The following is a 23,366-nucleotide window of genomic DNA, read 5'->3' on the forward strand; positions in this document are numbered from 1 at the left end:
TAGAAATTAGTAAATGCATCCCATGCACTATCTGTTCTCTCCCAGTTTGACGTGTCTGTCTCCCACCCCTGATTTCCTGATGATCCCCTGCAGGGTATCCTTTATGCAATCAACATTATGGAGCCAAGCTTCACCAAACATTAAACACTAATCTAATCTTAACATTCTCTTCATTACTGCATGAACAACATGCTCAGACGTAGACGGTCAGCCCAGCGCTGAGCTTCTTCTAAATAATGTTTTCTGGAGGAGGAGCCGTTGCTGATAGCTTATCATGGTTATCCATTTATCTGCAGTTATCTATTCACCATCCAGATTTGTGCAAAACAAAAAGTTGTAGTCTATATTTAGATGATTATTGCTGAGTGTAATTGATTATCCTCGTAAATTAAATTTGCCCCAAGACTGCATGTTGGCAAAAAGCCAAAAGTAACCCTGTTCACCAAACAATTTTAAGATTCAAGATGTTTTGCAAAAGCATTACAAACATAGGCTATGAGTATGTACAGATTGACACGTACAGTGACGTTGAAAAGTACTTAGACACTTCATGTGTAATGCGTTTCTCATACCTACATTCACTTTTCTTTATAATTTTTAGTCAGTGACAAATCAAAATGGTGTTTTGGTGATTTTTAGAGACATAAGTCTCTACACTCCCCTCAATATCTAGTAAGATGCTTGTGTAAACATACTAAAAAAATCACCAAAACCGGTGGAAAAGTGTGTGTTTGTGTGTGTGGTTGTGGTGGGGGGTGGGGGAGTCAGCAGGCAAAGGTTCAGAAACTTTTAAGGTTTGTGAAACCCATCCTGAGACAAATACACAAAGTGTGTCTATGAAAACTTGATAATATTTTTCCCATCTAATGCAATGCTTGTCGCCGGTATATAGATATAAATCGACCTGTTTTTAAAACACTTTTGTGTGTGTTGTAGTGCAGGTCAATCCCCCCAAACAATTTCCCTCTGCTGTCGTGTTTGTGGTGGGGGTCAGTTTACACCCATACCTGCCCGCCCACCGTAGTGGGATGATCCCGGTACATCCACGAGCCACAGACGCTCCTCCGGCATTCAGTTCAGATTCACAAACCAATGAGACACAGCTCGTGTTAGTCAGTAAACGGAGATTACCAGAGCTTTCACATGTGGATACGGATCACGACACACGGTAAGCGCAAATCTAGCACTTAGTGTACGAGCAGTGAATAAATATCCGATCAGATCATGTTCATTCAGCATTTATATCGACTTTAATTTACAGAGTCATGTTGGCATAAATTCATGTTCGTGAGTCTGTGTAAACAAACAGCGGAGTTTGTGTTCATTCAATATAAACGGTCATTGTTGATCTTAAAAATATTCTCAGTTTGAAGTACGAATCGGCTAATTATTATTTTTGTTTTCTATAAATAATTGATGTCACTGCAGCTTTCGTTGAGGTTTATGTGGATACTATTGGAGCTACAAATTAGTGTTTAAATAAGAAGGATAAATTAATTAAAAGGTTAGTTTTTTTTCATATAGCCTAAATGAGCCTATCTGCATGAATTGCATAATATTGATAGTTTTAAAAACGGAATATTTTGGTGCTTTAATGTAATTTGCATGCATAAAGTAGAACATGAACATATTTTACATTACATTTAAATGGTTGATTTTTATTTATTCTTCAGATGAATGAATATTATTGTATGTAATAACTTAATTAGTCTTTTTATCATTTACTCAATGTAATATTTATTTAAAAGTGTGTTTAAGATTTTTTTTTCTTAAAGGTAGTATGTAATTCCTACGCCTCTAGCGGCACCAAACCGAATTGCAATAATAATGACTAGCTGAGACAATTCCCATACCTTCATCTACAGCATTGCATGAAGAACGTATTTCATGTCTGTAGGTTCTGCCTAGAATGTGCCAAATACAGTCGTATACAATACTCATACAGTCAGCTAGGATGTGGCCTTAAAAGGCAGCAGCTTGTGTAGGCAGTAGACAGCAAGAACGCTCATCTGGTTTTGGAACAGAGCCGCAGTTGTTTAACACATTAAACAGAGATGAAAGAAAGTATTAATTGAGAAAGTACTATGACAAAATGTTGTTTTGAAAATGCAAGATTTTGACCTAAATACAACATTTTTAGAGAGGGAATTGTTTCTGCATGGAGTATGACCTCTGCTCTCATCTAGACTAGGAAATTATGTAAGTTTATTACCTGAAGTTTAAACAGTGCAAAAGAGGTATAAGGATGAGTTGGGTTGGTGTTGTAGTAGAAGCTTTAAAAAAAGAATAGACTCCAGGTAGAAAAAAGTGAGGTGAGCGAGTTTTTTTGGAAACCCCAGACTCAGTATCCTAATACAATTGACAGACACAAACCCAAAAAGACAGTTTACCAGCAAATTAAGAGCCTTTTCTCAATTTGTATGGTTTTAATGCATTACGTTATGTGTAAATGGATAGGGTAATGCTCGTAACCCTCCCCTTCTAAAGGGTTTTACTTAGTTTAGGTGCACAGACCATGCACTAACTTTCCGCAAGGTCAGCAGTACCACTTGAAACCAGTCTAAACACTCCAAAAAAAGTAGACCAAACGCAGGGATTACATCTGTCCTTGAACCACAAGTGAGGTCTCTTCATACTGGTGTATTGTCTTCCAAGCCCCAAAATAGGATAAACATGTGTCTGATGTGCAGATGCATGTAAAATGTAAACATCAGCATGATGCTGAGGGCTACGGTGCTCCTCTGCTGCCTTTCCTATCATCGTGCAGATGTTTTAAGATATTGTAGTGTAGCTTACATTAAGGTCCAGTATCAGCTGGCAATCTACAATAAACTCTTTGCAGTGTTTCTGAGTGTAATGCCCTGAAGGTCACTGCAAAAGTTACAACCCTGCTTTAATGCATGCTTTTTATTATCAGTGACGGTGTGTCTATAAATGTTTATCCCAGCACTTCTGTGATCATTTCAACAACTGTAACACAGCAATAATGATCCTGCTCTCTCTGGCTCAGCAGCAGCGCCAACACAGAACTGAATGTTCGCTGTGATCGTACTTGTCGAAGCTTTAATAGACAGTCGAATCGTTATCATTTAGGAATTAGATTGTGTGGGTATATATATATATATATATATATATATATATATTATTTCTCTAGGTGTTATTTTATGTCACTTGTAAAAAGAGAGAGAATTTTTTTATATAGCTATATATATATATATATATGTATATTATTTATAATTTTTTACTATATAAAGTAGCAGATCTTAGCTGGCTGCATCTCATCTGAGGGGCTGACAGACACTTTGAGATGAATAAATGCGAAAGGACTTGGATCACCACTAGGGCGGACGCTCAAAACACAGAAGAGAAGCCCACGGGCCGCGTGCAATGACCTTTTTCAGATTATATGCAAGTGCTGAGCCACACCGGCTGCCGGGATGCATGGCCCACACTGTAACCCCTACTGACTGGAAGTGAGCCCTATGTAGGGAACACGCTTCTGACTAGTTGTTTTCCAGGCCTTTCCAACACATACTCATCCCGGTGAGACCACATCAGTCTCAACTGCTGTGATACGGTATCCCGCAAATGTCTTTTATGGGTCCAGGAACGGAAAGGCAGCAGCTGTTTTTTTTTATCGCGTAAACTCCATCAAGCCAAATGTTGCTCTCTTCTTTCAGCCGTTCGAGTGCAATCACGTAAACAGTCATTTCCCCATAAGGAAACTTCGCATTTGTAGCACTAATGTGTGGCTGTGTTAACAGTGTGAAGCTCAGGTTACTAATTACAGACTGAAGGGTCTTGCAGATTCTTTAAAGTGATTGACCACCTTATGAATTCCAAGGAATTAAAAGGAAAAGTTTACACCTCACAAATCTGCCTTTTATCTCACAATTGAAAGTCATACCCCCGGGTTTCTCAGACCAGGTTTAAGCTATAGTCCCAGACTAAAATGCATTATTGATCTGTTTTAACTGAATGCAACTTGCACTGGCATATCTTAAAATATGTCAGTGTCATTGTTTTGTCTCAAGATGCACACCAATAATGTCTTTTTTATCAAGGCACATTTATAAAAGCTACTTAGTTGTCCTAGATGTTAAACTGAGGCTTAATCTAAACCCTGTCTGTGAAACCAGGCCATAAACTCAAAAATATCTTGCCAATCTGACTTTTTTCCTCAGAATTCTGTTTCTTTGTTTCCGTCACTAAATTAAAAAAGGTAACTTTTTATCTTGTTTATCTCTCACATATCTTAGTTTTTTCCTCAGAAATGCGAATTGTCAAAATCACAAGTCAAAATCACTTTTTAAAATTTTGGTCACACTTTAGGGTCCAATTCTCACTATTAACTAACTATTATTAACTATGACTTTTGCCTCAATAAACTCCTAATTACTGCTTATTAATAATTACTAAGGTAGTTGTTACATTTAAGGGATGTAGAATATGGTCATGCAGAATAAGACATTTATATGTGCTTTATACTAATAAACAGCCAATATCCAAGTAAAGTAACTAATGTCAGCAACTAGTTCATAGTGAGAATTAGACCCTAAACTAAAGGGTTACCTAATTTTTTATTCCATATTTATGTGTGTGTGTTTTATGGGCTGACTGATGCATTTCACTCTCTATGTACTGTCATCCAGTCTTTTTTTTTTCCTTCTTGATTTATTTACTCTCTTTAGTATTAATATTAAATGGACAAATCCCGATGCGGGACGTCCCCGCCGGCCCGACTGACAGCTGTGGGAGCGGGTCGCTCATAGTCACACATCTCTTTAATTGTCCTGGGCTCGGCGAGGTTGCACTGCCGTCCTGCCAGGTCCAATCAAACCTAGCGCCGCGCGGATCCTTCATCACACATGAAGGGGCTTGTGTCCTTTGTCACGCTCACAAGACATTGTTCTGACAGGGCCGGTAACCAATGATCTTTTCCTCAACTCGACGCTGGCTTCGCTGATGTGGTGGGGGGCTTGAGGGGAGATTAGGGGGCTATTTCTGTGGCACTTTGGGCCTGTTTGCGACCAACGACCCAGACTAGCGGCTAATGAGAGAGGACAGCTGACAGGTTCGGTGGAGGTTATGAAGCAAGATGAAATGGCAGTGAATCACATGGCGTTTGAGAGTGATTGAGAGCTGGCTTTCATTTTATTTTTAGGAGAGGAAAAATTTATCCCAAACTTAAAACTCATTATTTATGTAGTTTCAGTTTAAGAGATATTTCACCCAAACATGAAAATTCTGTCATTAATCACTCACCCTCATGTCGTTCCAAACCCATTAGACTTTCATTCATCTTCAGAACACAAATGAAGATCTTTTTGATGAAATCTGAGCGAACAATTCATATGGATTCGTTTTACGATCTCTTTATGAACTTTTTGAAGCGTCAGTTGCGTAGACTGTCAATGGAGGGACAGAAAGCTCTCAGATCTCATCAAAAAGATCTTTATTTGTGTTCTGAAGATGAACGAAATCTTATGGGTTTGGAACGACATCAGGGTGAGTAATTAATGACAGCATTTTCATTTTTTAAGTCTTCTGAGGAATGAAAGAGGAACCTCTGAGAAGTACGTATAAGTTTCCTCTAAGCTGAGAAAAGGCTGATAGAATAGATAATTATTGCTTCTATTAAATATGAACTCTCCCATACTTATTTGCACTGCCAACTTACTGTTGATTTGTTAAGTGTTTTATGGGCCAGTTGTTGGATTCAGGTCACAAATGGTAATCGATTCAATATCACTGGTAGTGTTTTGTGTTTGTTGTCACTGAGTGAAAATTGGATTGAGGATTGTTGTGTCCCAGTTGATGGTTTGATGTTGGACAGGAGGACTGGATCCTCCCCCATCAGCCCATCATGACCCCTCTGACCCCATCACAAGTCACGTTTGCTTGAACCGCTGCTGTGAACACTTGGGTCTGCAGTGACTTTAACATGTGTCTGGCATAGTCAGCAAGCGCTGTGAGAACATGCTTTAAACATACAGACAATTTATCTGAGAAAACAAGGCTCTGGAGGAACAAACTAAACAACTTTTATCACTTCTATCCCATGAGAGCAGTTTTTTTTCTGGATCATGACAATCAAGTTAAGACTTAACCTTCTACATTATCCGTAATGTAATTTGAATTTGATCATTTGATTTGTTGATCTTAAAGGCTGCATGTAATGACTTGTCCTTTATGCCCAGAATATATTAAATTAGTATTTCACATCAGACGCTTTTTATTAGATAACTTTTTCAATACGGCAAACCTTTGTTATGGGCACAGTAAGTAGACCAAACTCCCTGTGTAAAATTTACATGCACAGTAAAATTAGGCAGATTTACAATACTATACTGCAATGTGAACATTTGGATTGGATTCAGAAATGAATAATTTAGGCTATCTCCAGAAGCAGTCCTGTGCTGAGACTCTCTTTTCGAGTTATGCTTGTTTGCAGCGCAAGGCTTATTCTAGCCACAAACCCCTCACTTAGACATGAAAGGCGAGTATGCATAAGCTATATATCAAATACATACATATGCATTAGTCCTCAGAACCAGAAGTTCTTAACTAGGGCTGGATGATATATCAAAATAAAATATACATTGTGATTCTGCGATTCTCAATTCGTGCAGGCTGTGATTTGATTAAGTAAATATATGTGGTTTCAGAGTGAAGCGCATCATTTACACACATGTAGTTAATGATAATATTTTTTAGTTTCATTCATTCTGAAGACAAATTTCATTTCCTGGCAAAATAAAAGCATGACTGTATACGTTTGAAAATGAAGAAGTTAAGATGTAAATAGTATTGTAATTTTACAGTAAAAAAAAAACATTACTCCATTTTTTATTTTACAGTACAATAGTATTATAAAAATATATTTCTTATTTAATGCATTTAATAATATCACAATAAAATAATAATTATATTTTTTCAGTCATATTGAATTGGTCAAAAACAGTGTGAATATAGCCTAAAAAACTCAAATGGAAAGAGTTAAAAAAAATATATATATATCAATAGTTAACTTTATGGTTTGAGTTGGGCTTGTTAAGAGTGAACCCAAGTTTAAACACCAAAATTTTCCCCAAAACATTTTCATTTTTGGTGCTTTTTATTATAATCTCCCAACAAAATCATTCTAGAATGTTCAATTATTTCCAAATAGAGCTCAAGTCATCTGGCGAAGAACAAAATACAATAGAATACAAAAATCTCTTTCATTTCAATATAGTGCAGCCCTATTCAAAACCTCGCCTTTCCTTTGCACAAGGATTGCACACACAAAACGTGTCATTTTCTCTCAGGAAAAGCAAGACATTTCCATGCCTCTTTGTGTTTTTCCTCAGCTCTAATAGACATGCACAACCTTTAGCACCTCACTCATGGCTCAAGGCAACTCCTTCTCTTCCTGCCTTCCCTCTCCGGCACTGAGCCATGAGTCCAGGTCATGCATCTATTGAAGATTCAAAGTTTTTTTGTTACACTGGGGAAATTTATAGCACCTTTATCAGACATATCTTTGGCATAAAGAAGGAACCAAATCGGTTTATGACGTAACTAATGGAAAAGTAGGGTAAAGTCCACTGATGTAATATGTTAACGCCTTTACATCTTAACCCTGTAATGCCCGATATGGCATAATAATCTGAATGCATTGGAACAGTTATTGAACCTTTAGACAAAATATTTAAACCAAAAAGTTTGCATGTTTATGTTTTGTATCATATTTGGTTTTGATCAGGCTTAATGGCTCATATAGTATTTATATACTGAGAATATGGAGGGAAAAACAAAAGCGTTCCTCAAAACAAGTCTGATGATATTTGACACTCACAGATTTTTCTAAAAATGTATATGCAACCCGATCAAATGCGTCTCTATAGCACGCAGTGTGTTTATCGTGCAATTTATACGCGAAAATTAGTTTTTACGTGCATAGGATACGCATGGGTTGGTTAGGGTAGGTTTAGTAGTGGTGTGGGGTGCGTGTGTATTATATGTTTGGGTAGAATTAGTGGTGTGGGGTGCGTGTGTATTACACGCAAATGAACTGCTTATCAAATGCACGCGAAAACTGTGTATCATATGCACGTAAAAACTCATTTTCGCATATAAATCGCACGATAAAGTAAATCTAAGTTGCTTCAGTGCTCATCTTAAAATATTACTAACAAAATAAAAAAGTTAAAAATCATTAAAGATTTCACAGCAAAAATACATGTGAACCACGACCTGATGGTGAACAATTTTACAATGAATCTAAAATAACTTTTACTTAGTAAAAAGATGTATGTATGAACTATCAATCAGGCGACAGAAGGCATGTTGTAGAGATTGTGTGCAAAATGACATTTGTGTTTATGCATTTAGCAGACCCTTTCATCCAAAGTGACATCCATGATGTGCATTTGATCAGTTCTTGCATTCCCTGAATGAAAACCCCATGATCTTGAGTGTTGCTGAGCAGGTATTTTGCATAAAGCATCATTAAATTTGCAGTATCAAAACATTGTTTAACTCTAAGGGTCAAAGTGAGAGTGGTAAATGATCATGAGAACCTACATTTAGCTTGTTATGGTTGTTCAATGAGACTCACATTTTGTGTAAGTCACAAGTATGAGGAGAGACTGTGTTAAGCAGACGACTAATTAAAGCAAGTGAAAGTGATAAAGAGCGGAAACGTCTGCAGAAGGCGAGCACACTGAGCAAATGTGCCACAGATAACAGGAGCACATGTATTTTTACAGTAGTGTTTATCTTAAATCGATTTTCCCCAGGTGTGAGCGTCTAAACAGATAAGCCTGAGAACTACACCTTTAATTCATTCACACATTCACATTCAGCTTTGAATCATTACTCTGTTCCTTGTTAATGATTTAGTGAATCGCAGGTAGACATTTTGAGTTAAAGGACCGAAGAAACAGTTCATAGATGTGAATGTATATGTATACACTTCGCCAAATGTATCGATCAGTTCTTTTAAAACTGTTTTAGCTCAATGGTTAGTTTATAGGCCAATAAACCACCTTTTGTTGTTGTCATTTGGAACACATTTGCATTTTAACTTTGAATTTACATTTAATGGAATACAGTAATGAAAACTTGTTTAATTTTTTATGAAAACTTTATGATAATTTTATTAATTGACATGAAATTTTATATTTTATATGCAAAAAGAAAATTAAGCATTTTTAGGACCAACTTTAAAAAAATGTTTTATGGCGTTTGAGATTAAATATATTCCTGATGGCTTTATGAGATTCGCCTGGTAAATGTTTCTGACAACCTCAGAATCAGAGTTATTAGTTAACTAAAAACAAACCATAAAAAAAAACTTTTTAATGTTTATTTTTATTTTTATTGTTTTATTATTTTTTCATTTCTTAGTTATTTTATTTCAGCTAGTTACCAAAAGCAACATTTCTTGTTTTCATTTAGTTTAACTTTATATACTAAAATAACTAAAAGTGAAATACAAATGAGTGGGGTTTTTTCTTTGGAATAAAATATAAAAGATAAATGTTAATATTTGTTCCAATGAAAATAATAAGTCTTCATAATTATAATCCAATGATGTTACACTCTTTTCATTATCCAATAATTTTTCTCATCGAAACTTCTGGCATATGTTAGATAAGATTACGGAAGGATAGTAGGTCTGTTCGATGAATCAAGTTTTATTTTCCAACTAAACTAACACTGCTCTAGATGTAGTTTGAGCGACGTTCCAGAGCCCATTCACACCTGCATTCCTCGCTGAGCCATTGTGATCGGGTCAGCCGAGACGGGTGTTAATACCAGGTGTAAACACTGATCATTTGACAAGCCCATGGAAGTCTCCGGCAATCCAGCGACCCGCATTTGTCACGTTTGAATGACAATGGGGTCGGTTAAGTGTCCACCACATCATTTGGAGAGGGTTTAGGGGGGTCTGTTGTGTTTTAAAGAGCTCCCTTGTGACCCTCCTGTGGCCCGTATGCCAGTCCATCACCCCACCCATCATGCATCAGCTACATAATGGCCCTCAAGAGTGAGGAGATATACGCCAGCTCTGCCTTTGTGTTGTTAAGAGTGTTCGTGTCTGTTGAGTTTTATTGTCATGTGTTTTCTTTCTCCATGTTTTTCTTACTAATGAGCCACGTCTTCAGTTCAGCATCTCATCTCCAGTGCCAGAGGGGGCTTTTGTCTACGCCGATAAATAATGCAGGATTTGGTCTGTGATGGACGTCCTGACGGAAGCTTTTGTAGTTTTATATCCAACACGGGACATTTATGTGTAATTGGGCTGCTCAGACTGGCTGGGACAGACACGCTTGTGGACGCTTTTGATTACAAGCTTTAAAGTTTTATCAACTGGATGCAATATCTTTCAATTTATATTCATAACAGGGGCTTGTTTTATTACATTATTCCCAAAACATTCAAATGTACAGACATTGACTTAAATATTATTGAATATTGAATATTATTTTCAGAGTTATTATAGTTAACTAAAACAAAAAACATTAAAAAAACATTTTTGTTACTTGAAATAAAAATCTTAAACATATTCATTTCTTATTTCTTGATGTACAATAACCAAGTGTAGGCCTTTGTATTAAAATAACTAAAACTAAAAAAAAAATATTAAAAACTCTAAAGAGATTTAAAATTACAATAACACATTTTTGTGTAATTTTCACACAAAAATTGAAAAATACTAACCAATTGAAAAAATAACAAAACTATAATAGTATCTCAATGATTCTAAAATATATATAGGCTATATTTATTAAACATAAACAGTTCCTCTTTGGGGATTCCCCCTTTGGAATAATGTATAGATTGTTTTAGCCATAATCAAGCAGTCCTGAACACCATTTAAGGTTTGGTTTACACGCAAACTGTACCAAACAACACATGCAGCTTTAAACATTAAACAGTTTGTGAATCATTTCCCTTCCATTATCTAACACATTTCAGGATATTCAACCAGAAACGAGGCCTTGTATGGTTGTGTTCCTACTTTGCGTGAAGTCTTCAGTAGATCATAGCTTAGATGCAGCTTGACAGAAAACATCTGGTTTCTCTTTGGCCTTGTTGGTCGTCTGTTTGCACCACCCCTGTGGCAGACGACCTGCCCACCAGCTTCACTGAAGCCATTGAGATGAGAGGAGGATTAGCAGGGGTTAATTACAAGCCGTCGCGAGCCGAGCCGCTGCTATTACCAGCGCAGTTCAGCCCTCAGAAGAGAGAGGAGCACAGACAGTTTCATGTCACTAATTTGCCTCCATAGAGAGAGTAATAGAGGCCATTGTAAAGGAGCAGACGCTCTGGGTGATGATGGTGTGAACTGTAATGTTTCGACCTTCAGTGCTAAACAGAAACTTTTCTTTAAATGTTCAAAATCCTGCAGCTTACTGTATGTTTTTAGGTGAGTTATGAGCTTGAACAAATAGGCTGATTGATGTGATTCTTTCAATTGAATCAATTGAACTGATTCATATTGGATCAATCGCAGGACAGGAGTCATCTGTGTGAATCAGTCACCTCTCATTTCTTCTTTGAATCAGCTCACATGACTCGCTGAACCTATTACATATCGGCAGAGAAGAGTTTTGTTATAGTACACTCTAAAAAATGCTGTTGTTTCAACCCAACTTTGGGTCAAATATGGACAAACCCAATGGCTGGGTAACATTTTTAAATTCAATTTAAACATTTTTAAATTAAATTTTTAACCCAACTTTTGGGTTTGTCCATATTTGACTCAAAATTGTGTTAAAACAACCCAGTGTTTTTTAGTGTAAGTGCATTTTAATTTACATAATAAAAATAATAAGTGTATTGTTTAGAAAGTTGTTAGGTCCTGTTTTTGGGGATGTTTGGTGCCTGAAGGGGAATTTACCAGCTATTTATTCTATCAGTCAGTAAATCTCTCAGAGCATGTTTTAATGTAAGCCTCTGCTCTGCTATTATTAGCCCCGTTTCCATCCTAAACACGACGATCCAGGATTCAAATAGCTTTAACGCTGGTTTGGAAAGATCTATATTAATGATGTAATGCATCTACAAGCCAATAATGGCCTTGAGTGCAGAGTGATGTAGATACGACTAATAATAGTGTGTGATAGTTATGAAACACACTACTGTGTGTAGTAGTTTGTGCAGCATTTTTCAATTACATTCACCTGACTATTAATCGTGCGCAACTCACAATGGGCTGAGCAAAATATTTAAAATTCACAATGTATCTCATAATCTTTTGGCTTGCAAGTATGACTCTTTTAAATTTCAGCAAGAACAGTAAAGTTAGTAAGTTATATTAATTTCCATGAATTGGTTTTAATGATTTAGTTCAAAACTTTGTTTCAGTGATTCATTTGAATCAACACTTAAACATTTTCACGGTTGTCACAGTATTAGGAGTTATTTTTCTCTATATAAAATGGAAGATATTGCTGTTTATTATTATGGATTGCATATAAATGAAAAGTTATTTTAGTTATTTTTGTAAAAACTTTTTTTTGCGTTAAACATTTTGTGTCTAATTGACTTGATGGTTCATCTAATAAAATCAGTTTTAAGCCATTTCAGAGCAAATATATATTTGAATATCATAAAATCATAAGGGTGAAAAATATTGAGGCTGTTGTAGCCGTATTTCTCAGCCCAACTGGCTAAACAAGTGGCGTTTTCTGAGTTTGGACACCCTGTTGCTCACCACTTTCTGAAAGTCCCTGAATCCAGATCCATCTCATGCTCAACACCTGTTCAGAATTCTTTCCCGGAACTTTCCCAAACAATGGCCGCTTTTCCCGGGACTGTCTGACATCTGGAAAATGTTGCAGTTCCCCTTTTGACTGGATTTATAGCGAAGGGCTTCAGGGGGGGGGTTCGAGGTACATGAGAGGTGCTATATTTATAGGGTAGAAAGTCATCTTAAGTGCATGAGCTCTCTTTTATCTTAGGGATTTTTTCTCCTTTGTAGTGGATTTGCTTTTTTTTTTCACCACTAAGTCTGAATACTGAAAAAAGTAGAGCTCGCAATTTAACAGCGCACACCTGTTTTTAGTTGCAGTAAATGACTACTCTTCATAGTGAAACTGGCAAACAAAGAGAGAGTTCTGCAGTTCTTCCTGTTTACTAGGTCACAGGGACATATTCACTTGAAAATGCTGTTTTTTTCCCCCTCCAAGGGTGTACAAAAATAGCACTTTGATGCATCATGTTTTGAATGTCTTCCCTTTCAGAACCAACCATGCCATCAAAATTGTTTTAAGCTAAAATTCTGGCTTTGCAATCATATTCTGCTGTTCTATTAGTAAGCAGTAAATCCATGCAGAGTTTTGTAGAGTTGTAAAAGCCACTGCAGTGTGTTCAAAATTAAATACAGTAAGTGGTCCCACTACGTCTTTAAAGGAAATGTGGGGTCTACAAAATATGTAAGCAGTCATGCATTATTTAGCAAAGCCCTTAAGGAATGCAAATGTGGCATGTGGGTTAAGCTAATGCTGATGGTGAAGGCCATTACCTCTGCAGTCTGTATGCACATGGTCACAGTTTCCTTTAATAGACTTTCTAAATGCATCTGAGGGTAAATGGGTAAAATTCCACTAGCAAAATTATAATGTCAATCCAGACTTCACTGTGTATGTCATGCGTTATGCATATTCATTCAGAGCTAAATACGCTAAATTTGTGCATGACAGCACATTTGTACGAGTGAATGGTTATTTAGGACTAGTTCAAGCATTGGGAAGTCAACTCAGTCCATGCATGAGCTAATGGCACTGCCTGTGGCCCCAGACATGCATTTCTGCCAACTGCATCGGATCACAAAAAGCTACAGGGACTTCTATCCACACTGCCATATGGCCTACGCCTTGGGAGATTAGATCTCCCTTGAGAAATGCTAAAAAGACTGAACTGTGTCTCTACCGTTTTTGTTTTCACAGGGCTCCAGGTATAGAGGGAGAAGCACAGGACCTCTGTCTATCAAATTCTGAAGTGCCCCGGTGCCAGCTGTATAGGTCAACCCAACCGGAACATTGCAGGACAATAGGAGCCCAACCCAAAGACCTTAGACGGCTATCAAAAAGCAAATAATCAAGCTCATTAGCTCTCTTCCCCCAAGACGACCTTTTCTGAAAGGATCAACAGAAGAGAGGAAGTTAAAGAGGACCAAACAAGAGGGGGGAAGCGAACATCGACGGCTATTTCTGATACTCTGTGGTGAAGGGAACATCTCATTTGAGATTTTGGACTGCAGAAAAAGGATTTCCTCATGCCAATGCCTGTGTAAATACTGCATGGAGATTTGTCCCTTTTCCAAAAACTCCCAGTAAAGACACTAAATATAGCGAAAGCCCAACAGCCAACTCTGACTGATTTTCAAAATGCCGAAAAATCTACATTCATAGGGATCCTATAAATGGATCAAAATCCTGCTACTGTTCTGAGACACGTCAGATCTTTAAGAAGCATTGAAACTGTAGTTTCCAAGAGGGTTTCCTTCTCTTTGTAGGGCAAAGCAATTGCTTTGTCCTTTCTTTTTGGATGCATTTTTCCATAACTCTAAAATGAAGCCCTTAACTCCCGTTGGTTCACCTTCTCCGCTGCGGCTCCTAAACAAGGGGCCAGATTACCTTCGCAGGCAGATGGATGCCGGAAGCAGGGGCAGGTCCATTAGCGCTGTAGAGCGGCTGGAAGCAGACAAGGCAAAGTACGTCAAGAGTCAACAGGTCATAAACACCAAGCAGGAGCCCGTATTAGTGCCCTGTGCAACCCCTCCACCGGTGCCCCGTCGAAACTTCACTGTGTCCACTCCTTCAACTCCCGTTCTCCCACCTCGAAATCAAATGGCGCCTTTCTCGGCACCGCAGTTCGTGAGGGATGAAAATGAGGATGACTCCAGGAAAGAGAACTGTCAGAATGAAACTGATGTGGAAACCAACAATCGCAACAATGCAAATAAGCCTCCTGTACCTTCCCCAAGAACTCCAATCATTGCTCCATTAGTCGCCCCACATAGTGCTCCAATAATGCGCAGGAGTAACGGCAAGCGCATGCTGCGTCCAGACTCCCTGGTCATTTACAGACAGAAGAAAGAGTGCAGGAGTCCCAGCAGTGGTGGCGAAAACGGCAACACCAATGTGGAGGTCAAGGGCTACAGTTTCGTGCGACGGCTCTTCCAGGGATCCATGCGTGAAAAGAACAGCCGGAACGAGGCTCAAAAATTGGTGATAAATGAGGAGAAGGCGTCTTCCTCTCGAGACGGGGATTCGCGAATGTCCTGGTCCAATGACAAAGTCACTATCGACGGTGGAAACGAGACCAGACGATCGAGCAAATCTGAGCAAGAGCACTCGACGCCAGAGACACAAAACAACAACACTGGTTTTCAAGAGAAGCTATCTAAGATCAACAGTATACGAAACAGCATGGGCAACTCCAACAATAACGACATGGATCCATGGAAGCCCGTCATTCCTCGGATACGGGCCGATTTGAAACGGTCCAAGTCAGAATTACGACTACGCTGCTCGCTAGCCATGTCCGAGCAGGAACGCTTCTTCGACTACTGTGGATTGGACTTCGATATGGTGGAGAGGCTCGGTCCGAAGAACTTTCTAAAAGGGGCCAGTTCAATCGACACGCTCTCGCTGCTACTGAGGAGCGTCGGAGGCGGCGGCGGCTCGGAGCCCAGTGAGTTTTCCCGACACTCCGGGGAAGGAGGAACTGGCCTCCTTTTCCAGGAGGAACTGGCCGAGCAGATCCCTACAGGTGTCTCAATTATTGAGAGAAATGCACGGGTCATAAAGTGGCTCTACGGCTGCAGGAACGCAGCCCAAGAGGGTCCTAAAGAGTCTACTGTTTGATTATCACGGTAACTGAACTGAAACTTTTGGAGCCGTGTTCCAATACGGAAAACTGTGCTGTATTTATTTCATGTGGGACATTTGTATTTAAGAGATGTGTTTTGCTTTTCACAGCCAGTATGAGAACATTTATATTACTTTGTGTCAGTCACACATGAAGCTGCAAACCGACACTTCTTGTCACGACTTACACTGTGGCTATGTCCGAAATCGCCCCCTTATACCCTCATTCACTATTCCATACATTAGTTTACTAATATAGTCCACTTAAAGGGATTAAATGAAAACAAGTAAACAAATTTTGCAGTGGACGCCAACTTCCGGCAAGACTCTCACTCTCACATTGCATGGCTTTTCTCTAGCTGTTGAGTGCATTGTGGGATTAAATGAGTACACTCAATAATGTCCACTATGGTTTCTGATATTTTAGTGCACTGTATAAGGGTATAGGGGCGATAGTGATGCCATCTCTTGTTCTGTGTATATAGAAAGACATGAATCCGTCCTGTTACTTCAGTTCAGAAACAATTATTTGTTGAGCGTAACTTAAAGAATATGTCATCTGATGAATAATTTAACATCGAAAACCACTAAGCTTTTTTCTGGGGCTGGGAAACCCAATGCATGAGTGTTAAATTAACCATGTGTACCTCATTTCCCAAATGTCCCAGTTTAGTTTTTGTGTTGCAGTTTTTCCTTTAACGCAGGCGTTGGAACAAACACACAGAGCACCCCTGTGGGGATATTAATGCACTGATTTGGAGAAAGAGAGACGGAGCGAGAGCTATATATACTGCTATGATACGTATTTTTAACACTGTCTGTGTGTGTGTGCAAATAAATATGCAGGGCCTTAAAAACAACCTGATTTAAAGTTTCATTAACTTGTGCCAAAGAAATGTGCTGTGAACTGATGTACGATATGTTTCCAAACCTTATTCAAGCTGCTTAGAGAGAATCATGCTCACAGAGTTTGACATGTTGCTAATCTAAAGAGTTAGAAAATACTGAGTGAAATGGCATATTTTTTATCAATAATTTTCAGTACAGAACACTATATATTTAGATTAGATTAGATTTCCCTCTGCTCTAATCCAAATGCAATTGCCCTATTTGGGAAGGATGCATGTTGCGGTAATTAGATTTAATAAAATAAAATCTTGCGGTAATAAAACTCAGTATTTCACAAAGCGTTGTCTTTTTGCTCTAAACAGCAAGGTAGCTCCAAATATTCATTATGAAGGGAGACCTAAAAATAAAAGTTTAAAAATCAGGCATTGAAAAACTGCCAATCTCTATGTAAGCAGCTCACTAGGGTTTTGAACGGCCATTATTTTGCTCCTAAATTGCTCAATTTCATTCCCGTGTTTGGTAAATATCGGTGTTTTACTTTGATAACTGTGATGATAAATCATGGTTGGTTGCACATTTGACTCAAGGAAAACCATATTTTTTATGCAAATGACTGTTCCTGTGGCAATGCAGTCTTCAGCATGCACTTTGTCACGCTGCTTTGGTGTTAAACTCACAAAAGTTCAGTAAAGCAAAGCAGAGGAAGACATGACAGCAAGAGATCAGACGGGCGGACTTTCACTCCCAGTGTGGGAGATGCTGATGTGTTCTCATATTGACGGAGACCTTTGAACACGCCTCCCCATCTAAACATCAATCAGACACTGATTCTCCTTTGTGGTAATGAATCAGTCTCTATGAGACCACTGATAAATGAAGCAAAGGTCCGCTGAGGCATGCACAGGTCAGACTGCGGCCCGCAGAGGAACAACTGTGATCTTTCCTTTCAGAATTCCTACACTTTTTCATCCCCAACGTCCAAGAAGCGTTCAGTGTTCCCGAGCACCCGAAATCTCTCTCTTGCATGTATGTTTACACCTCATGTAAGTTTGTATATGTGTCTATAAAGAAGAATTTAGATTTCAACCCAAAGAGATATTACAGATAAAATTCAAATAAAGTCCTATTTCTGAATGACTGCAGCTGGTTGTGTTTTGTGTTAGATAATTATGTTGTATGCTGGGTAAACCTGAAAAAAAATCTGGGAAGTCTAAATGTCTACATAAAATATGAATGTTTGTAATATTTTTTTTAATATTTTTAAGTAGTCTCTTATGCTTAATGCTTAATATTGTAAAATATTATTACTATTTAAAATAACTGTTCTATTTGAACATGTTTTAAAATGTAATTTATTCCTGTTATCAAAGCTGCATTTTCAGCATCATTACTCCAGTCTTCAGTGTCACATGGTCTGCAGAAATCATTCTAATATGCGGAGTTTGCTGCTCAAGAAACATTTCTGATTATCAATGCTGAAAACGTATATATTTGTGAGCACCGTGATACATTTTTTTCAGGATTCTCTGATGAATATATGGTTTAAAAGAACAGCGTTGAATTAAAAATGTTTTTTTTTTTTTCAACATGACATTTTTTATTGTCGCTTTTCGATCAATTTAAAATGATTATTGACCTCAGACTTTGAATGGTCGTGTACACAGCAAAATCTGTAGTGTTAATTTGAGTTAAATTCCCAGTGTAAATTATTCCGAGTGAATGGGTGTTGATTTGTGAGTTATTTTAACACTTGCAGTGCTGAAAAAGCTCTGTGGGGGGCGTCATTTTAAGGAGTCAGGAGTATACACTAATTTTGAGTTACTTTCCACATCCGGGTTTTTCGCGCTCATTGACGAGCGGGAGAATCACTCGTCTCTTCACTTACCGATTGGGATATTCGGCTTAAAAGGTAAGAACCACATTTATCAACTTATAAAGGCTGTTAACGTTAGTCGCTATTTAAACCATGTTTTAACGTTTAGTGGAGTGTGATGCAGTCGATTTGCAAACGTGTGGATTAAGTTAACGTGTGGTGGGGGTCGTCGTCGGTTTTTTTGTTTTTATTATTTAAATTAACGTTAGTTGATGGTTGAGAGAGGACATTTCTGTTAGGAATATTCGGTTAGAAGGGTGAGAACCACATTTATCAACTTATAGAATGTTAGTCTTAACGTTTGCAAATCGACAGTCAAATTAGGCTAGTTCAGCAACTGAAAAACTGTAAAATTACGCCAGCGCGTTTTAATATAACGCTAACAACATGTGCATAACAGTGTTTGTAACGTTACATTTAAGAAAACCACTGAATGGTCAGTGTTTCCTTTAGTAACGTTTAATTTTATGTGGCGTCGTCGCATGTCTGCGTGCAGGGATAATTCAAATTTTTCGTCGGCGCCAACGTTATTTGAGGTTCAGATTTAACTGTTTTTTTAATTGCAATAAACTGATAAAACTAAGCCGAAATACAAACATCGTGATGACGATTTGTAAAACGTTTGAATTCATACTACGGTAGCCTATATCAGGTCCATCCGCAAGACGACAAGCAAACAACTTTTAAAATGTTTGTTCTCTAAATAGAGTTTTGGGCTATGGTGGATGCATGCAAGTGGTATGAACCCAAAATAAACTAATTCTGCCGTGATATACTTTCTTAAATGGGTAAAACGTATGCCGAAGCCGCAACATCATGATCCATATGAAAAAGAAAATCAGGTCTGTTCGCAAAATGACAAGCAAACAACTTTTAATACTGCTTGGTTTCTGACTGAAGTTCAAAAAAGTTGCCAGGGCATCATGTTTCAAACCAGAATATTTTTTTTAATATGTTTCACTGCTTATTAGCACTTTTCACTGCTTGTTTGCCACTTAAACATAAGCTAACATACCGGTATATCCTTGCAGTTAAGATTGAACCACTTCTCACTTTTTCTCCACTAGGTGCAGTTTCAGGATGTTACCATGTTGCTGAAGGTGAAATACCGTAGTGTCAAGAAGTAGGCTACATCAAATTGCACTCAGGCTTCACCTATTCAGAATTCACCAGGGAAGGTAAATAGCCATCCTTTAAAGGCCAAACAAAATATGTAGCCACTTTTGCAACAAATCACAGTACATGATTGTCTGTGGCTGACCTATTTAAATACTTTTGGCTGTATTTAACAGTTTATTAAAATGTTGTCATTTTATTTTAATTGCAGGGCTTTACTTTTAATGACAGTTCATAGTGTAATCATCAACATTAGTTAGTACATGGCAGTATACTTTGGCTGCAGATTCTTTAACATTTACAAGTCAAGAAAATAGTTAAGTAGGATGATTTAAAACTAGCTCCAGGTGACTTTATCTTGTTACACTCTCTCTTTTTATAGTCAAAAACAAGTTTGAGCTTCCTGATGAGGCTTAACTTGACATTTTTGATGAAACTGAGACAGCAGTAGAGGAAGACATTCTTCTAGAGCTGTTGGAGGCCGATTCAGACATGTGCCTGACAGTACGTCAGTACAGCATTTCAGATGAAGGTAGGTGTCATTAAGAAAACCTGTGTTTATGGATGGGGCTCTTTGATGCAGCTGACATTGACCTTTCTTTATGGAACGAACAAGGCAGTGGGCAATGATGGAACAAGTTTGTTACTGATTACTAAAAATATCATCCAAATACTTTAGGGTAACTTAAAATGTTTATACTAAAATTGGTAAAGCCACAAAAAGTTAAGTTAATCAAATTCTCTCTTTTTAAAGAATTTTCTCCTTTACCACCATCTTCAACACCATCTTCCCTCACGGATACCACATCCCTTTCTTCAAGTGACAGTGACCTTAGAGAACTGAGTATTCCCAAAACAAGCAGAAATGTATCCAGCAAAGAACACATGAGCAGTTCTGCAACAAAGGCTTCCGTGTCAGAGGCGGCAAAGGAGGTAATTGAGAGCTGAAAACTTCTTATAATTGATGGTAAATCAAATTAAGGTGTCATGCTAAATTAAGATTATCAACAATTGAAGCATTTGGTTCCAAACTCTTTATCAAAGAAAATGTTATTACTTTGCCCCTTCCTAGATTTTTACCATACAGACATGTTGTGCTATGTTTTTTCTGATTTTATTTAATAGAAAGAATTGAACAATAAAACTTAAATTTCATTTTCCTGTTATGTGAGTAGATGGTAGAAAAGGCCTTGCTTAAGAAGCCTGGAGGAGAGGATATTCTTGAAGAGTACAAGTCAGAAAATTCACTAATGCACCGCACTCGGAGACAGCTTGTCAACCTATTGCCGAGTGATATGACTGAGAGACATGGGTAAGATTTAAAAAGGTTTTTATTACAAAGGAATTTAAAAAAAGGATGTAATCTTGTAATAATATAACTAATGTTTATTGTACTATATAAAGAGGAATTATTAAAGATTGACTTTCTTCACTCTATAGCAGGTTTCCTTCCCGTCAGCAGAAGTATGCCCTGGGAATTATTACTCTCTTTCCCTCACTGAAGGATCCTTTTTCTCCAAATGGCTATGTAAGTTTAAAACCTTAAGAAAACACAGCACCCAATTTACAGAAAAGGGCGTTGGTGTTGTAGTTTTCATTATAAAGTAATTACAGTTGCTTATAAAAGTGAAAAGATTTGATAATTCAACAACAATATCGATAATAGTGCCCTGATTTGAAATTACTTGGGTTATAAGGATATTGCAAATTAATTTGAAAAAAGAAAATCCATTAAATAAGTAATTGTTCTTTTGTTTCACAATGCTGCATCTGCACTTTCTGTAAGATCATTTTGTGATTTATTTGTGTTTATTCATTTAAATGTAACAGGAGCATTTCTATGATGGGGAAAAGGGCACTGGATATTTAGCATGGCGCCTCAAAACCATTTCCAGGACTACAGGAAAACGGCCAGTCAAGGAAGCCTCGGTGTATCAACCACAAGGACCAAAGCACCGAAGATCAGCAACCACACTGCCTGAGCAACTAGATGGAGATGCCTGCAGGGAGGCCATTTCATTTCTTGTTCACTCTCCTGATGAAGCAAGTGTATTTCAGAAGATGAAGATGACATTTCAACATCGTCAGGACCTAGTGCATGACCCACAAAGAAGCACAGATGTCTTCAAAACATTTCCACGCTTTTTGGATGTCAAAGGACTGGTGAGTTGTATATTTCTTTTATTTAACTCTTCGGGGTCGCTGATCACGCCGGCGTGATCAAATCACATGCCCAGTTTAAGACGTCGAAGCATAAAAACAAAGTCACTTTGAGCGCTGCCGTCCACTTCTGTCGAAAGTGCTGGCTTGAAATTCTATTTTTCTTTTTGTTTTGTGTTGATAGACCACGTAAAAACGGAGATATGATCATTTAAACTTTATATAAAAAAATTGACGTGTATATTGACGCGTTCGTAAAAGAACGCTAGATGGGATGTGACAGACGTTGCATTTATTCTAATAACTTTGTCGATTTTTGTCATAAAACAAAACGGAGAAAAACGTGTGAATCTGCTGACTCTGCTCTTCAGGCTGCACATTTTACGGAATGGAGGAGGAGCCAACTGAGCAAAGACGCGAAATTGAAAGGCAGGAGATTTACGGAGTAGATAAAGAGAGACATATATACGTTATATATAGAGAGAGAGATATTATTGCTAGTTTGAGTAGATTTTGAGAGTAGTTTGAATAGTGTAGATCGTTTAGGAGTAGTTTAGGAGTAGTTTAGGAGTAGATTTAGATAAACTGTTTTGAGGAGTGGCACAGATGAAAAAAAGAAAAAGAAAAACACACCTGATATTTGTTGTATGTATAGTTTGATTTTGTGTTCATTTTACCTTTAGTATGGTATATTTGCACTATTGAGGAACCCCTCTTACTCAAGGAATGAAAGCCCTGTAATGTAGCTGTCTGTGTAATTGTACATTAAGTGTTTTGTAGAGTTTCTAAGCAAAAAAGAAAAGAAAAAATGCCTATTGCCACACCTGCTTTTTGCTGTATATAGTTTGATTTTATCTCAATTTTACCTTTTTTTATGTTGTATTAGCACTATTTGGGAGCCCTCATACTCTGGGAATGGAAGGCCTTAAATATAGCTCTCTGTAGAATTGTGTGCACTTTTTTTTTAAAGTGGCAAAGCTAAAAAGAAAGAAAAAAAAGCCTATGGCTACACCCGCTTTTTTTGTAAATCATATTTTTTTTTGTATATAGCTTGATTATATCTGAATTGTACCTGTATTTGTTGACATTTACAACTTGTGTCTACATTTTAAACCTTTTAAAATGCTTCATTGAGCATGTTTGTGTTTTTTGTAGTAGAAAAGCTATAATTTTTCTATTCGGATTTTGTGTTTTTTGTGTGATTTTGGGTCCAGTATGTTGATACAGTAGACCAAAGTGAAAAACTAATTGTCTGGTCATATAGGTGATGATGTGCTGAAAAAAATGATACCAAAAATTAGTATGGTAAACATTTGTTTATGTCGCAAAATTAAAAAATTAAAAAGTACTCAAAAAGGGCCAAAATAGCCCAAGACTCTGAAGGGTTAAACTTAAGTATTCAATAACCAGTGTTTTGTGGGATGTTAGCCATGAAAATACACAATCATTTATCTTCCTGGCTTATTTACTGTGTTCTTTTTCCCCAAAATCTTTAATTT

General features: G+C 37.6%; 1 protein-coding gene across 1 annotated transcript; it reads left to right on the forward strand.

Moving 5' to 3' along the window:
* The first annotated feature begins 1,082 nt into the window (after nucleotides 1-1,082).
* fam110d (family with sequence similarity 110 member D) lies at nucleotides 1,083-16,235 on the forward strand. Its single transcript, XM_056233960.1, has 2 exons — nucleotides 1,083-1,168; nucleotides 13,944-16,235. Exon 2 carries the CDS (start codon nucleotides 14,568-14,570, stop codon nucleotides 15,864-15,866), a length of 1,299 nt encoding a protein of 432 aa, XP_056089935.1. The 5' UTR covers nucleotides 1,083-1,168; nucleotides 13,944-14,567; the 3' UTR covers nucleotides 15,867-16,235.
* Nucleotides 16,236-23,366: the final 7,131 nt, after the last annotated feature.

The sequence above is a fragment of the Rhinichthys klamathensis genome, unplaced genomic scaffold (assembly GCF_029890125.1).
Source record: "Rhinichthys klamathensis goyatoka isolate OS25496 unplaced genomic scaffold, OSU_Roscu_1.1 h1tg000385l_1, whole genome shotgun sequence".
Classification (NCBI taxonomy): Eukaryota; Metazoa; Chordata; class Actinopteri; order Cypriniformes; family Leuciscidae; genus Rhinichthys; species Rhinichthys klamathensis.